Here is a 17214-nt window from a genome sequence, read left to right as displayed (position 1 = left end):
TTTTAAAGAAATCAAGTGGATAAATAAATATAAATTAAAATCATAACCTAAACAAAACAGGAGACGATCTAATCTAATCTTGTATTTCCACTAGAATACTTAAGCTCTTATTCTTGTCTCTGTTTCTTCAAAGAGAAAAAAAAAACAAGAGGCAATATGTTCTTGTATCAGTGTTTTGTGTGTGAATATCACAATAATGTCTAATTCCCAATAAATACAGATTAAAATTACAAATACACTGACAAAAAATATAGATTGTAGCAAAAATGCTGTAAAATGTCGATTTAATGAATTTTAAATTAATTTCCGACTCATGTATTTAATATTTATTACAGGGTAAGTGGTCACTTGTTCCATGTATCCGTGCATTTGACGTGAAAACTTCCGTGGTGGATCGTGCTTAATTAATTGAATAAAGCTTCCACAAACTGCTCTCAGCATCGTGCAATAAAATTTCTATTCTATGTAAAATTGTGCAATTGACAGCTTTTACAAAATAGTACTATACAAAGTAAAATATCGTGGTTAACTTCGTAGCATATATTTGTAGTATCGTTCCAACAATTATGTTAAAAGATTTTCTGATAGTGGAATAAGTACAGATAAATAATGTCTCAATTATAATCTAATCAAATGACACATAAATCCGTTATTAAGTCACGTTTATTCATTTCATTGTACAATAGTTAATTATTATTAGAAAATTAACTTTAACAACACCAGTTTATTGTGTTCAAACAATAGAACAAATAGCGATTAACACAAACTAAATGACAATAAAGATTTGATATGAAATCCGATTTTGATAACTGAGTCAATGTAATCAACGTTTACTCAAATATATAATAATTTTTTAAACAAAGATATATTTAAGAACAAATAATTAATACAACTTTTGAAAATTTTACCCGAAAGCAAAAAAAATCTGAGTTTCCGCGCTTAACTTATATATTGAAGCGTTCACAGAAATAACAATATTGAAATGCATAAGAACACATAAGAATGCGTATTCATAGAACGGACAAACTCGCCTTAATGATATAAACAACAGGCAGTAACCGACGTCTAGAACAAGGCTGGAAATCGAACCATCAATGCTTAACCTTAGTATCAACTGACGTCAGAAACACGAACAAACTTGCAGACTTTCTTTCTCATCGCATAATTTCCATTGATCAGCGTTTTTCTAAAGCAGTATGAGTCATTAGTGTCCCCCAGTGTAATGCACCCGTCGCGCATGTCTTTCACATCACCGGCTAACCCTCCTGTCGATAAGAAACCGAGGGAACGTATTTAAATGGGAAATGCCTGAAAATGGCTCACGCTATTGTCCGATTCCCTGAGGGTAGATAGCGAGGGTCCAATATCTTCATAACAAATCGTTAGCGTATTTATTTTGTGTGTGACAATCAAAACAACCAATACTGTTACTTATATAGATACCGAATTGTTATCTGTGTAGTTTTGCATTTAGATAAATAAGTATTTTTTGGAACGAAGTTCCTTATCGCGCGTTGTGAAAGGGGGCTAGACGGAGATAATTCTTACGAAAAGTTGTCACGACACTTTTTGCTATAGTAAGTATGTTAACAACGAATGAGCGCTACTTCACCATGGCAACGACGTGACAATATATAACGAAAATTGATAGAAATAAAATTCTTGTGAAGACTTAAGTTTTTTATTCATAGAATAAACATTGGTTCCTTCACTAATTAAGCGAAAGGAACTTCGTTCCATCCGGGAGTCCCTTGACACCTCTCAAGTTTTTTTTTGTTCACTATCTTTAATAAGTTCATTATTTAGTAATATAAAAATGTGCTTTATCGAAAGTGCCAGTCACCTAAAAATTAAATTGTTTCACCTCTCTGTTTCACATTGCACACAGAATCCTTGAATAAATGTCAAAAACATGTTACAAAAAAAAAGAAACAAATTGAAATATTTAATACGTTGACGAAAATATCATGAAAACTATTTGAGTTGCAACTTAAATAAATATACCAACATGTTTGTATTTATTTCGACATGTAAATAACATATTTGTTAACTCTGGGAATTATCTATTCCAGGAATCTGGATAAAAATTTGTACGAAAGTTTCTCATCACATTATACAGGAAACTAATCCATTAGAACCGTTTCTTACAATCGAACTATATATAGACTAGAATACTTAGAAATATATCAAAGTGTTACTGCAAAATAAACTTTTATCACTTAACAGAAGGTTACTTTTAAACTACGGGTATTCTATATTAAATATAAAATTAAGTGACGTCAAATTGTACAAAATAGTTAACTAAAGTAATGGAAAGTGTTCTGCGCTAATGTTACGAATAATTTTTTTACGACAACAGTATTTACGCCTTCATTTAAAACAACATATTATAACAATTTCCTTGTACAGCGCAGAAACACTTATGCAAAGACATGTTCTTTTCTCCCTCATTTTTCATAGATAAAACTGAGATAGCATTAATGTTTTTGTACCAATGTTTATGCAGTAGAAACCTATGGTTAAGTCAAGAACTTAAGTGTCATATCTCTCCGCTTTTTGATAACATAAAAGCTTTCGAATAAGGAAAATTGTAACCAGGTGTACAGTATTTATTGAGTGTTAAGTTAGTAAATTGAAAGAAGCATTGTTACCCATAACAAACCAGAATCCCCTTTCATTTTTCATAATCTTTGACGTACTACATTGCTTCCTAATTAAGATATTTCAAATAAAAATCTATGCTATGTATAATCAACCTGAGTAAAGATAATTTTAAGATAAAAAAGGTAGATAAAATACAAGGTAATAAAAGCAGAAAATTAATAAAATGTGTAAACAATAAAGTAATTAATAATATTTGTTTACAATACGCCCTTTGCCTTACCAAAAATAACATAAACATAACGCCGTTTCCACACCAATAACGAATATGCTAGAACACACTGCCGCAACAATGTTCGGCGAAGCTCTCCGTTAAATACTGGCCCAATACCAGCGCACTTCGCTAACTGTTAATTAAGTTAATTGTCTAGACCCGGCAGACGCCCGAAAAGCCTAAATAATGCATCGTACGCAAACTTCTATTCCAATATGTGCTGCTATGTTATTTATCGCATCCATTGAAGCACAACACTCAGTGACAATATTGTATATTTCTATCATAAATATCTATCCATTTGCTATTTTCCTTAGGATAAATACTGGACAGTGAACAAGACAAGGATAGGTTCAAAGTCCTTTAATTAATATTCTAAACGCTATTTTACAGAAAAAATAGACTAATTTCAATAATGGACAACTTAACGACTCTAGGCGTAGTATTTAAAGCAATTAATTTCGAAGAATTAATAAAAACAACATTTAAATATTATTGCAATAAAATTTAATACAAAATAAACATTTTACTTGTAAATAGTTGCGGAAACAATAGCCCCTAAGACTACCGAACTTGTTACTTGTATAAATATAATTAGCTGTTGCACGCGGACGGAATCGCGTAAAAAAACATAATAAGTAGGCTATATGTTCGTTCAGACTATGATCTACATCTATGACAAATTTCATCAAGATCCGTTCAGCCGTTCTTGAGATACATTCAAACAAACATCCATCCATCCATCCAAACATTTATAATATTAGTAAGATTAGGTCTCAAACTATCTAGGTATTGTATCGGTTGACTCGAACCCACAGCCCCCTGTAGTTAGCAGAGGAGCGATGAACCGCGTTTTATTAATTTAAGGCAGCTGTAATAATGTCAGGCTCGGGGCTATTATTGGCACACCCTCGAAGGGGAAAATAATCGAAATTCATAAAAGTTTCCGTGAATTTAATAATAGCAAATTGTGTCTAGACAGATAATTGTTGCTAGCGATTGTATTTTAAAACCAGGTATCTTTTTAATGTAATTTAAAAACTGTTTTTTAACATGGTTATTTTTTGGTAAGAATCGTTTTATTCTTTGTTGAATGTCGCAAATGTGAACTCTCTAAACTGACAAATAATTAACACACATTTTGAGAAAGACTTATTTTATATAAAATGTTATAAAAATAACTAAAAGAAAAAACGTCATAATTGTTTTTACGTTAAGGAAACAACAAATAAACTTTAATTTAAAATAGATTACATAACTAAACAAATCATACATACATTTTTAATACAGTTTAAAATCAACAAAATAATGCTGCTAATGAAGCTTCAAAAAAAGACTTAGTAAAACATCCCTTAGCAGGAACAAAGAAGAAATGATTAAAGTTAAGCTCCCTTTGTTTTCGTGTAAGCACATTGTGTGCAGTTGATTGTAAGGAAGCAGGAAGATGCGTCACCAAAAGGTAAGGACCGGTAAATGTACATTAATCCTGATCTTACTGGACTCCTGACTTTATTAAATATGTACCAAACAAACACAAAACAGTTTATTGGTATTTTATTCAAAGAATCTGGCTATTTCATCAACAACAATAAAATCATATCCGTAACTCTGAAGTGTGGTAGATTGTGTTTAAGACAATGTTGAAAACACATTTCATACATTTTTATTAGTTTTGTCTATCAATTACCTGAAAAAAATAATCCTAAAAATATTTAGCCTTTTAAGATACTACGATGGAGGAAAAGACAATTTTAATCGTTACGTTAAAAAAAGTATTCTTTAAAAATGGAATGAAATGTTTGCAACTAAACTATTTGCTCCAAAAGCAATAACGACATTTGAAAGAAAAAGAAAAATCAACCATACTTTTACCCAGTACAGTAAACTATAACTACAAATTTCAAAATATAAGATAATCAAAAAGAAAGTTTTACGAACTGTGTACTAGTCCAGATTCTGGTGAAGTGAAAACAAACAAAACCTTCTATACATTAATGATTCATTGCTGCGTGACTGGAGAGGAGACTCTTTATTAAGATTTATTTTTAGTTTAGCGAGCCTTCTTATAAATATATAAGGTCGTTAGCGACGGTGTTAGGACGACGATTTGTGACTTACTATCCTGATTGTTATTTTATTGTATGAGATTTCATGACTTTTAATATACTAAAGTACAGAGTAAGTATTTATTTAAGACCTTCAACTAAATTTTTGGATGAAACCGTAACGTAGCGGATCTTATTAATAGCCCAATCAAATTAAGATAGATTAATTTTCTACCAATTTTCAGCTGCATGCGAATTATTGTAGGTTTAATACCTTAATTTGAAATAGATTAATAGAGCAGCCGACAAAAGTTATCTTGAGAATTCTGGAATATCAAAATTAGGAACATTAAATTTGATTACATAAATTATCCTACAATTCATCTAAACTATAGTAAAGAGGAAAGATTTGTTTGTTTGCATTGAATAGGCTGCGAAACTGCTGAATCGAAAATTTCTTTCACTGTTGGGAAGCTACCCATCCCCGGGTGACATAGGCTATATTTGTTACTCGATTTATTTTTAAGTCTGCCCGAAGTCGTGGGCAACTACTGTTAGTTATAGAAACGAAAGGATTAAGTATTTATTTATTTGTTAGTTTGTACTGTACTGATTTCAAAGATTCTTTCACCATTACAATGGTAAAATATCCGTGAATAGCATAGGCTATAGGTTTACAAAATCTCTTGCGGAACCAGAACCGACCACTAGCTATTTAATGTAACTAAGTTAATCACTTCCAACATAACCTGCAATGTTAATATAAATTTGAAAAGCGGCCAACCAAAAAGCTTACACTCATACAAAATCTTTTTGTAAAACATTACGCTCGATGTCCTGCCGGGCTGTACAAATAAAACTGCGGCATCGCCGTGCAAATAATACTATTTGTGAACGTTTAAATTTCGCTCCGGGCCGACATTGCCTTAATTAATCCAAAACAGAGATCACACGGCTGAATTTTAGGAGTACAGCCGTTTTTACAAACATGTCCAAGAAATATATTTTTGTATTTAAAAATATAATAATAATTAATATTGGACTTTATACGTGTAAATTTGGTCAGTTTTTGAGATGAATAATAATTCCCAAACACCTCAAAATATATGCTTATTTTTGAACTTGCTTATATTTGAGGACACTAAAGTTGGCTTGATATATAAAAACAGTATTCTTAATTAACTTCATTTAACAGTGGTAGACGCCAACAACAATAACGTATGTTGCTCGTTTGCAACCTTATAAAAAAAATCAGCTTCACGGCTAGCTATACTTTTCTCTACAATTAGGCGAGATTTCAGTAATTCACCCCCAATTTACGTATATCCTATCATACAATCCATCCGTAGTTCCTTGGTCTCACTTTTCTTTAGTACTAAAGTGTAAGTTGACGTTGTTACCTTTGAATAACAAAGATGAATCCAACTGTGTGCCTTAAGTCAATTTCAACTAGCTACGATTACGAAGTTATTTGCTGCATAGAGGTCATAAGTAACTTTTTAGTGATCATTTAGAATTTAGATGAAGTAAGTTTATGACTGGTTTGTGTATGTGAATTTAATATAGTAGCGTTAATAAAGTGGAGAACATGGCGTTGTTGGCCAGCGGGCGGCGGCGAACGACGGATGCGCGTTAGATTAGCGAAACTTTGCTCTCCACCGACAGTTCCCTGAATAGTTTGTTTATATAGTTTTCAAATTTCATAACGCTCCTTTAAGTTTGTCCTGTCCGTTGACTACGTTTTTAGAGCATAGTTATTAATAAAACAATAGACAATCAAATCGAATTATTTTTAAACCAAGCTGGATGAAAAGAAATTAAGATTTACAACAATAACTTTTGTTAAAAATCAGTGATAAATCTTAATGAAAGAATCACATCGTCTTGATTCAAGACAATGAATAATTAAACTACGTTCTACATTTGTTCTCACTTTCGGACACGTCGGCCGTGTGTGGTTTATCCGACATCCGAGGCAGAATTACGTCGCCCGAGGGAGGAAGCAACGGTAAATCATTATTAGGCGGTGTCGTAAGACGCGCCTTGCCTTTGTTTGAGATTTAATTTAATAAAAGACGGTGGAAAATTCCTATGGAATAATCAATTGATAAAGTTTATTTGGTCAATTGCTGTGTAGGATTTTAATAAAAGACAAACGTAATTTTACCATCATATTTTATGAGGATACGCGGTTATTTTTGTAAATGTAATAAAAAAAGTTACAACTAACTATAAATATAACCCTTTTAGTGTTAATGATTCTTTTTTTACTATTACATTAATTGGATAGTTATACTCCGATTTTACATTACTTTTTATGTAAAAATCAATTAAAGCAACTCAACTCTACGAATGAAGGAAATTTATCGCATCGTTAGAAGGGTAAGCAGAAAGCACTGTCCGAAACCCTCCATCGGCTTAATTAACCCTCCGCCGGCCCGGTGTGAATATTAAACGTCACAAATACACTTATTTGCACGATATTACCTCTGTTTTATGTTTAGACAACCGAAAGGGACATTTATTGACATATTAAAACATGCTGTATACCGATTGTTTTTTTTAGTGTATACGATAAATTCGATTGTTGTTTTTAAGTAAACTCTAAATGCTCACCACTCAGAATTATTAATTGGCCACTAAGGAAGATCCTATGTGTAGGATATAGGATTTGCTGTAAGATATTAAAGATGTTTATTTAATTATTAAATACCTCAGTAAGACAGTGAGGCCTTAATTCTAGAAATAGGAAGCCAGAAAATTAGGGCGTGTGTTTGGCTTAAATTTTCTGGAAGCAATATTAATACTACATAAGTATTTTTAAATAATAACGCACGAGAATCGGAGATGATGACACACAACATGATTTGGAAAAAAATAAGGAAATACTGTGTAAGTAAATTTATGTATTTTTTTAATTTCATTTAATATTTCTATTTTGACTTTCGAGTTCCAGAAGCAACGAAACAGTTCAATTTAGCCTATAACCGTAGTTAAAGGTTAAACAATTTCGACGTCTCTATATCGAGATTGAGCACGAGGTCATTCGGAAGCGACTGGATTCATACTTTATTCTAGGTTTATCATTTAATTGTTTCAAATTTGTCATCATGTTTTATTTATTTGATATGGAATAGTAGGAAAAATTGAACAGAGAACAGAACAGAACAGATTGAAGAGGAGTGCTCAGAAGCATTGTTTGGAACAATTCCTGCCGCCGAGTTCCGTCATCGGATAACACGACAGATCTCCAGGTTCCATCCACACCATCTCGATGGCTGACAATTCACAAACATGCGGTTTTCGCGTAGCTTTCTACCTCGTATAGCCGCGTTGTGGAATGGTCTGCCCTCGGCGGTATTTCCAAACCGCTACGACTTAGGGTCCTTCAAGAATCGAGGGTATCACCTTCTAAAATGCCGGCAACGCATCTGCGATTCCTCTCGTATTGCAGATGTTCATGAGCGTCGATGAACACCTTGGTGTTCCCGCTGCACGTTTGACCCCTTCTGTTTTTTTTTTAAAAAAAAAACAAGTTGTTGACAAATAAACCGACAACACGCGTGTTGATTGAAAACAAAGTTTACGAAGCTAAAAAAACAAACCGATGATTCATAATACAAATAGAAAATTTAACTAATTATATGTACTTTCTTAATGAGTCAACCCTTATTCAAAAATTAAAATGCCAATTACTCACGTTTCAAAAATGAACACAATTTTATGAACTTTAACTGAGTCATTGGAGCAAAAAATATTGCATACGATATCACCCCCAAGGCATGGACCCTTCCATTAACGAAGCCCAAACAAATCAACAATGGCGTATAAAATAAAAAATAACCGCGTGAACATTTCGCGACTCGAGTTTATTCGGTGCGGTCTGCGCATGAGTGAGAGAGCCGCGACAGTTAATTTTAGCCTAGTCCAGAATTTCGCTGGCCTATTTCAATTTCAACGCGAACGGCAGATTTGTGATCACATCCCTTTTGCGATTATTTACATTAGTGACCAAAGAAAACTCACTTTGTTATTGTGAATAATAATTGAAGTGTTACGCGACTGATTAATATGCGGATAATGTTTTGTACAATTGATTAAAAGTGTAAACAGTGTAACTAATTAGTGAAAATGCGAATATATTTACTAATTGCCACGTTGTTATTAACGAAACAAGGTATGTAAATATAATTTTAGTTGATAATAGATACAAGTCAAAAACATTATAATAATGTTTTATTCAAATAATATACAAAAATTAATTAATTTAACATCTAAACAATCCTTTTACCTGCAAGAAAGAGAAAAGGAAGTGTGGATTATGTGAAAGAGGAAGTGTACGAAGGGTTCTGATCTTGAGGCGATATCTTTCACAATTCATTCAAAATTCTTGCAGCTCCAGTGAGCTGTGTCCGTCTCCTAGAGCTGCAGGTGCCGGCCCAAGCGGCGGAGGGCGGCGAGGCTATACTGGGATGTCAGTTTGATATGGAAAGAGACATCCTCTACTCCGTCAAGTGGTACAAGGACGGAAGGGAATTCTACAGATACGTGCACGACAGTCAACGCCCCATCAACCACTTCGCCACTCCGGGAGTCATGGTTGATGTATGTAGGTTGGACTTTTGTTTAACTTTTAATACTAAATATTGGCGCCATTTGCGTCTCTTAAAAAGTTAGTAGTACTCATTGTAAACTTTCTCTCTTTCAATTTTCATCCAGATCCAGCCCTTAAAAGATTTGAAGCCATAACAATGTATAAGTTAAATTGCTAACATCAATTTAAGCGTTAAATAGCATAATAGAGTTATTTCTACAAATTATTTCAAAGCGGAACATTAACATATTTGAATTGCCTCTTATGCTTTTTAAAATTATGTTAAATATTTTAGCAGTTTCTTGAAGAGGCACTCTAGTTGTCGACCCGGTTATGAAAGCAAAAAACTAGATGTACGTATATATTAGGTCCTTACATATGAAATTGGCGTTTTTCGTACTGGCCACTTTAATCACGAATTTCTCCTCTTTGGTAAGGAATTCCAAATTCAAATTTGTACAGCTATAGACTCATGTATTTGTGGTTCGATGACCGTCATTCATTTGTTTTTTTTCTTCTGTTTTTTTCTGTTTGCGTCACTCATTTTACAAAATGGAAAACTTAAAATATCGCATTATTTACGAGTACGAGTTCCGCCGTGGCACTAGTGCTGCGGAAACGACTCGAAGGGTGAATGATGTGTATGGCGGTCGTGTTGCAAAAGAAAACACAGTTCGTTTTTGGTTCCAACGTTTTCGTTCTGGAAATTTCGATCTGCAGAACAAGCCCCGTGGACGGCCTGAGACTCAAGTTGATAATGAATAGTTGAAGGCTATTGTGGAAGCGGATCCATCGCAAACCACGTCCGAGTTAGCTGCAGGCTGCGATGTTAGTGATAAAACTGTTTTAATTCACTTGAAGCAAATTGGGAAGATTAAAAAGCTTGAAAGGTGGGTACCTCACGAATTGACTGAAGCAAACCGGCAAACGCGCGTCGACTATTGCGTTACATTACTAAACTTGCACAATAATGAAGGTATTTTAAACCGAATCATTACCTGTGATGAAAAATGGGTTCTTTACGATAATCGGAAGCGCTCAGCGCAATGGTTGGATCCTGGCCAGCCAGCCAAATCCTGCCCCAAGCGAAAATTAACCCCAAAAAAGTTACTTGTAAGCGTTTGGTGGACTAGTGCCGGTATTGTTCATTACAGTTTTCTCAAATCTGGCCAGACTATTACGGCTGATGTCTATTGTCAGCAATTGCAAACCATGATGGAAAAGCTAGCGGCTAAACAACCTAGGCTGGTCAATCGCTCCACGCCACTGCTGCTTCACGACAACGCTAGACCACACACTGCGCAACAGACGGCTACTAAATTAGAAGAGCTTCAATTGGAAAGTCTAAGACATCCTCCGTACTCCCCGGACCTTGCTCCAACAGATTACCATTTTTTTCGAAATTTGGATAACTTCTTGCAAGGGAAAAAATTCAACTCCGATGGGGCAGTCCAAATCGCCTTCAAAGATTTTATTGATTCCCGTCCGACTGGTTTTTTTAGTAAAGGGATCAATGAACTACCTATGAGATGGCAAAAGTGCATAGAAAATAATGGTTCATACTTTGATTAATTAAATATATTATATTAAAATTATTCGACTTTTTGTTCCTCCCATACAAAACGCCAATTTCATATGTAAGGACCTAATATAATTGTAGAACTTTAAAATTTCTATAGAAATACTTAAAAATATTCATAGTCGGTTCGTGCTTTTAAATCGTAAGTTTACAGTTTTCAATCGATCATGGTGCATGCTAAATATAAAATAAAAAATAAATAATAACTTTTTACGACATCCATCTGACCATCTAAGAAAAATGTAATAATAAAAATATAAGCAAAATATTGAACTGACAATCAACGCCCTCTAGTGATATATCGTTGACAACTAAGAGAACATGTTGCTGTGACGTTATTCAGTTAGACAATCGCTGAAAACCGCAAACAGACAGCTGGATCGCAGCTGTTAACCTAACACATTTCATAAAATCCCATTTTTATGAACGCTTCTGAGTGGAAAATTTTTGTTTACGACTATTCACAGTCAACGTGAAAATATTTGTAATAATATTTCTCGTTTGTGAACTCTAAAACATTATTCGAATATATATGAATAACCAGGAACAAAAGTAGCCTTGCGGGCAGACAGACAGACTGAGAGAAATAAAAAAAATGATTTCTCCTAATTAGCAACGCAAACATATTATGTGTGCAAAACATTTTTTTTTTATATTACATATGAAATTAATTTATACATACATATAAAATTGGAGTGTCTAAATTTTGTTAATAATTATTTCTAGATTAATATTATACGTCGACGTTCTCGTAATTCTTTAACGTAGCAATTGTCAACAAACTGTTCGTATTCACTAAAAAGTGATATCAAAACATATTATCTAATTTTTTCCAAAAAGAATAATAGAGAACACAGTATGTTATAGATGTGTTTTGGCAGTAGGAACTCACAGAAATATACATAACGTACAAACACTAAGTTGGGGTGATCACTGGGATATTATATGTAAACATAATATAAATGTAATTCTCACGTGCACTAATTTTACGAACTTATAAAGATTCACATTACAATTTATCAAGAGAAACTATAATTACAAGTTGTAATATAAGCTTTGAATGCCGCGCCGCTACCATCTCGTTTATTATCAAATAATACTCGTTTCCAATTAATTTATTTAATTCATACATTTACGTACAGCAATTAAACATATACAAGGTGTATATATTTTGAAACATGTCAATTTTGACCTATATTCAAAGTTTTAATACCGAGGGAAACAGATTAATTTTAAATTTATAAAAAATTTTTGCAATTAATTTTATAAAAAAAATACCTTACTGATATTATAAATGCGAATGTTTACATGGATGGATGGATGGATGTTTATTTGAAGGTACCTTCGAAACGGATTTTAATGAAATTTGGGATAGATGGAAACCATAGTCTGGAAAAACACAGAGGCTACTTATTACTTTTTTTAATTACGCGCGTACGGAGTCGCGTGCGGCAGCTAGAATTTAATATTTGAAATGAAATTTATATTTGAATATGGAATAGATTTTCTATAATCAGTGTGTAAGTTGACTTGAGTGAGTTTACAGACGAACGAAGAGGTGACCGATTTAAACAAACAGGTCGTCCGATATAAACAAAATAATGGCTGAATTTCGACAACAGGAGGACAACTAGTGCACTTTTAAGGTTATCGCTCAGTAGAAAAACCGGTGCAGCTTTGCCTTCGCCCATCATGTATTTAATCCCCATTCACATCAACTTCGCTATGGCAAGAAGGTCTTATTAGCGACAACCCTTATTGCTTTGCAGGTGAGACGATCGTCCAGTACGGTGGTAACACTAGTGCACCTGACACGGGAATCAGCCGGCCTGTACCGGTGCGAGGTGTCCGGGGAGGCGCCGCTCTTCGCCACCGTCCACGAGGAGAAATATATTACAATATATTGTGAGTTTGTCTGTTATATATATAAAAAAATATTTTTTTAATTTACCACGGTGATAAAAAAGTTTGATGGCTTGAACGAAATAATATTTTTTCTTTTAACAAGTTAACTGCCAACAATCACTTTAACGCGTAATGGAATGGAATATGTTAATTGAAAAAAAAACTTTTTCGTTTTGTGCAATCTGGTAGTCTACCTCTATGTAGGTTAAATCGAATACCAAAGTGTAAATTATTAATAATAAACATTAAGTACAACGTTTTCTTTATATGAATTTCGCGAAATATTCATTTTGTATTAATAACCTGGAATATTAATTAAGAGACGACTACGAAGACATTAATTATCTGCTATACGCTGCTAACTTACAGAGCGTGGCCATCGGGATTTCCTTTGTACAAACAAAGACACGTATTCATATTCAAATGTTTCAAACATTTCATTCAAAACTAAATACAGTATAAATAAAATATAGTACATTAGGTAATAATCAATGAATTCACTAAAATAACATTTACTGAAAAAGTTTAACCTAATTAAATGTGAGCAATTTAGATAAACAAAACAATTGCTATGTATTTTAGACAGGGGCATTTTTTGCAATTCTATGTATTTTTTTCTCAAAATGTCGTTTTCTTTTTAGTATTACCTGAAACAAAGCCCATATTAACGGGTTTAAAAGAGAAATACGACGTCGGTGATCGAATAAGAGCAAATTGCACATCATCGGGTTCTCGACCAGAAGCTCAATTAAAATGGCTCATTAACAACAAATTAGTTGGCAAAAACTATATACGAGGACCCTGGTATCGGGCAACTATGCGAGATGACGTCACAGAAACTATATTAGAACTGAAGTTTACAGTGGGATCGCACCATTTTAATTTTGATACAATGGAACTTAAAGTAAGTAAATATGAAAAATAGATTGTCTTTTTTTTTCAATTAACTTAAAAAGTAACGAATCAATTTTTAAAATTCGCTATAGGCAAATACTTCTAACAGCGTAATTTATATTACATTTAATATTACATCTTACCATATTTCCTCAGTTACTTTTTAGTCGACTTCAAAAAGGAGGTTATCAATTTGTCTGTATTTTTTATGAAAGGAGACAATTGTCTAAGCGTCCCGTCTCCATATGACCTTTATCAGTCGGCAGTTTTCTGCAGGATCGTGTTGTATTTAATATATAAAATATATTTTTCTCATATTCCAGTGTCAAGCAACAATAGCACCATTGTATCAACAAGAGACTGTGTATCAAGTCTTACGAAAAGATATTCCGCCGTTGGATTCCTTCACGGATATGCCGGAGCTGGGTGAACAGCCGCTACCGACTTTTCCACATTTTGGCGACACTAGTAAACTGCCATTAGAAAATGAAACAGGTTAGTAAATTATACACCAAGCTATTGATGTTTATACAATTTAGAAAATTGGAGTGTCTGTTGGTAATATCAAAAAATCTAAAATTATATTTCGCGAAAATTGTGTGGGTAGATTTTAGTCTGTCTATTGGTTTGTCTGTCCGTCCATAAATACACGTTGTTTGTGTAATCTCTAAAACGGATGGACTCATTTTGACAGAAGTTTTACAGGAAGATAACTTATGTATGTGAGTGTAACTTAGGTTAGTTATTTATTTAATCTCACGCTGACCAAGTCGCAGGCAACCTCTAGTACAAAATATAGGCAGAGATATAAGATTCATAGACAGTGCTGAAAATTCATGTGTTCAGATACAACGTTGTTCTTCTAACGGCAAGTCTGCAGTTTTGGTATTACAACAACTTTGCCATCGCTAACATAGTCTTTGAAAAAAAAAACAACTAACAATAACAGAGAATATTATCCTAGTTGAAAATATTTCTTTTGTTTCAGATGCTGCTGGGACTGGACTGCATTTAGACAAATTGCTTGTTTTATTTATCTTATTGCTAATTAACTTGTAATATTTATTGAGACAGCAATGCTACTGCCGATTGCATTTTACGATGGATCCAATTTATCTAGGCTAATACGTTTTCCTATTAACACTTTAATATAAATATAATTGTAATTAAATAATTCTTAAAGTTTTTATAAACGAATAAACTAGTGCTTTAATCTAACCTGATATGTGGTGATTTAGTTGAAAGACAGTACGCGCTAGTTTAGTAAGTAACTATTCAATCTACTCTGGAAAGTCCGCACGTCATACATGGACAAAAACACTGACGCCGGCAACTTGTTCCACTCCTTTGCTATACGCTCTATGCATTCAAAATTCAAATCGTTTCGGTCAAACGCGAAAGAATATCTTTTTCTAATCTTAACAACATCTTGGAAAGTTCTCTGTACATGATTCCAGAAGTTCAATACATTTTCGAGTGTCTATCTAGTTTTGGTATCTATGATAACCCTTTGCAGATATCCTGCTTTAGGGAAAAAAAAAATGTGAGTCGTCATGGGACGCCTGGCAGATGTGAAACATCGTGTGTGTACAAGTAATATGCATAAAATATTAAATAATATAATTAAATAAATAAATAAATAAATAATAATAATAATAATAATGATAATGACAATGACAATGACAATAATGATAATGATGATAGTGATAATAATGATGATAATGATAATAATAATAATGTATACATATGTATGCCTTAGTATAGCGTGGCGACCCGTCGCCACGGCAAGCGTCGCCACGCCAACAATTCGGTGATCCTATAGATGTTTCACATCAAAAGACAAACTAGTAATGAAATCTGCCTCAGCCCAGCGATCCTTAGTGGTGGGATCAGTTAGTAGGATCCTTAATAAAAAGAGGTCACCGACGTTATGATGTTCAATGATCAATGTTCCTGAACTAAGCATATTGGTTTTTACTAAAAATTATATACGATATCACATTATTACAGAATTAATCTATACAGATGTGGTTTATTATTTGCGTTGAATGACAAGCTCCATTTATTTCACGGTCGCATGTCATGTGATCGTTGAGGACTTTAGCGAAATGATTGGCGTTATTTTTGTAATCACACACAGACACATTACATACAATGACAAATCTAAAATTTTCCCAGTTATTTTTGTCAATTTATTGTACATTGTCATAATACAGGAAGTACAAGCTCATCATAAGTTATTAGATCCAATGTTTTGTTTCCAAATCCAATTGCAGAAGTAAAATAATTAAACGGATTAAATAAGGCGCAAAAAAGAATAAAAGTTTACAGGTGGTCTTACTGAGGACCGACTATACTAATTGAAACAAAAGAAGTTTCAATAAGTATAAAAAGAAGAATTTAAGAAAAAGGGGAGGCTGACCTTATTGGTACCGCGATGTGCATACAGGTAAGTGATTATATCGTTAACCCAGCGCTATGTCGCCAAAGAGTCCACAAGTAACCAACTCATGTCCACCTCCCCATCGGCCATTTAGAGAGATAGAGGTGTATAAATTCCTCAGCAAAATTATACTTTCGTTTCGCTTTATTTGTTGACCCCGCTCTGGACTGACAACTAAAATCCAAATAAGAACTTTTCCCTGTACCTTTTTCCAAACAATGTGATCTTGCAGTTTCTGTTTCCAAGTTGAAACAAAAATATTTATGAGATGCAAAGATGTTTGTTCAGAGTCTAAGTTTACTTTGCGAGTCTGATACTTCCTGTAAAGTATAACACTATGCTATATTGTGAGCAATAAAGGTATAGATTTTTCTAGAAGGAAGACTATGCAGTATTCTGAAAGTTGTAAAAATAAAATTATAAACTAAATAAAAATGGTTACAATCACGTCGGAACCATCACACACGAAAGTTTAAGCATTGTAGCTATTAAATTGATTTTTTATAACCTATCAGATTCTAATAGATCTCAAAAGTAATGAATGATTTGGACTTTTTTTGTACAAAAGTACATCCATCTTGTAGATAATTTTATAACGTTGTTACTGTGTAAAAATACAAGTACACAACAAAGAAAAGTGACAAGCAGTCAAAAACAATTTGCTTTGTCCTGAAATAGAATATTACGATAATAAAAAACGAAATAGAATATATAAAGAATTCTCATTATATTATCGAAGAATTTTTCTTTTATTTCTGAGTTATGAAGTATCTTCATGTATATATTTCTATTACTTACAATTTTTATTAATATGTTTCAGAAAAACACTCGTAAATATTTCAGTCCTATTCTAAATAACATTTTTTTCATGTTTAGCAA

The 17214-nt window shown here is 33.2% G+C and overlaps 1 protein-coding gene across 1 annotated transcript; it reads left to right on the top strand.

The window, feature by feature from the left end:
- The first annotated feature begins 8887 nt into the window (after positions 1–8887).
- On the top strand, positions 8888–15028 carry LOC106719465 (cell adhesion molecule 2). The gene is made up of 6 exons (XM_014513809.2): positions 8888–9097; positions 9317–9525; positions 12863–12998; positions 13640–13902; positions 14216–14387; positions 14881–15028. Exons 1-6 carry the CDS (start codon positions 9052–9054, stop codon positions 14949–14951), a joined length of 897 nt encoding a protein of 298 aa, XP_014369295.2. The 5' UTR covers positions 8888–9051; the 3' UTR covers positions 14952–15028.
- The last annotated feature ends 2186 nt before the right edge of the window (positions 15029–17214 follow it).

This window comes from Papilio machaon, chromosome 7, assembly GCF_912999745.1.
Source record: "Papilio machaon chromosome 7, ilPapMach1.1, whole genome shotgun sequence".
NCBI classification, from domain to species: Eukaryota; Metazoa; Arthropoda; class Insecta; order Lepidoptera; family Papilionidae; genus Papilio; species Papilio machaon.
Note: the sequence above shows the minus strand (reverse complement) of the source record. Positions and strands in the feature narration are given on the sequence as shown.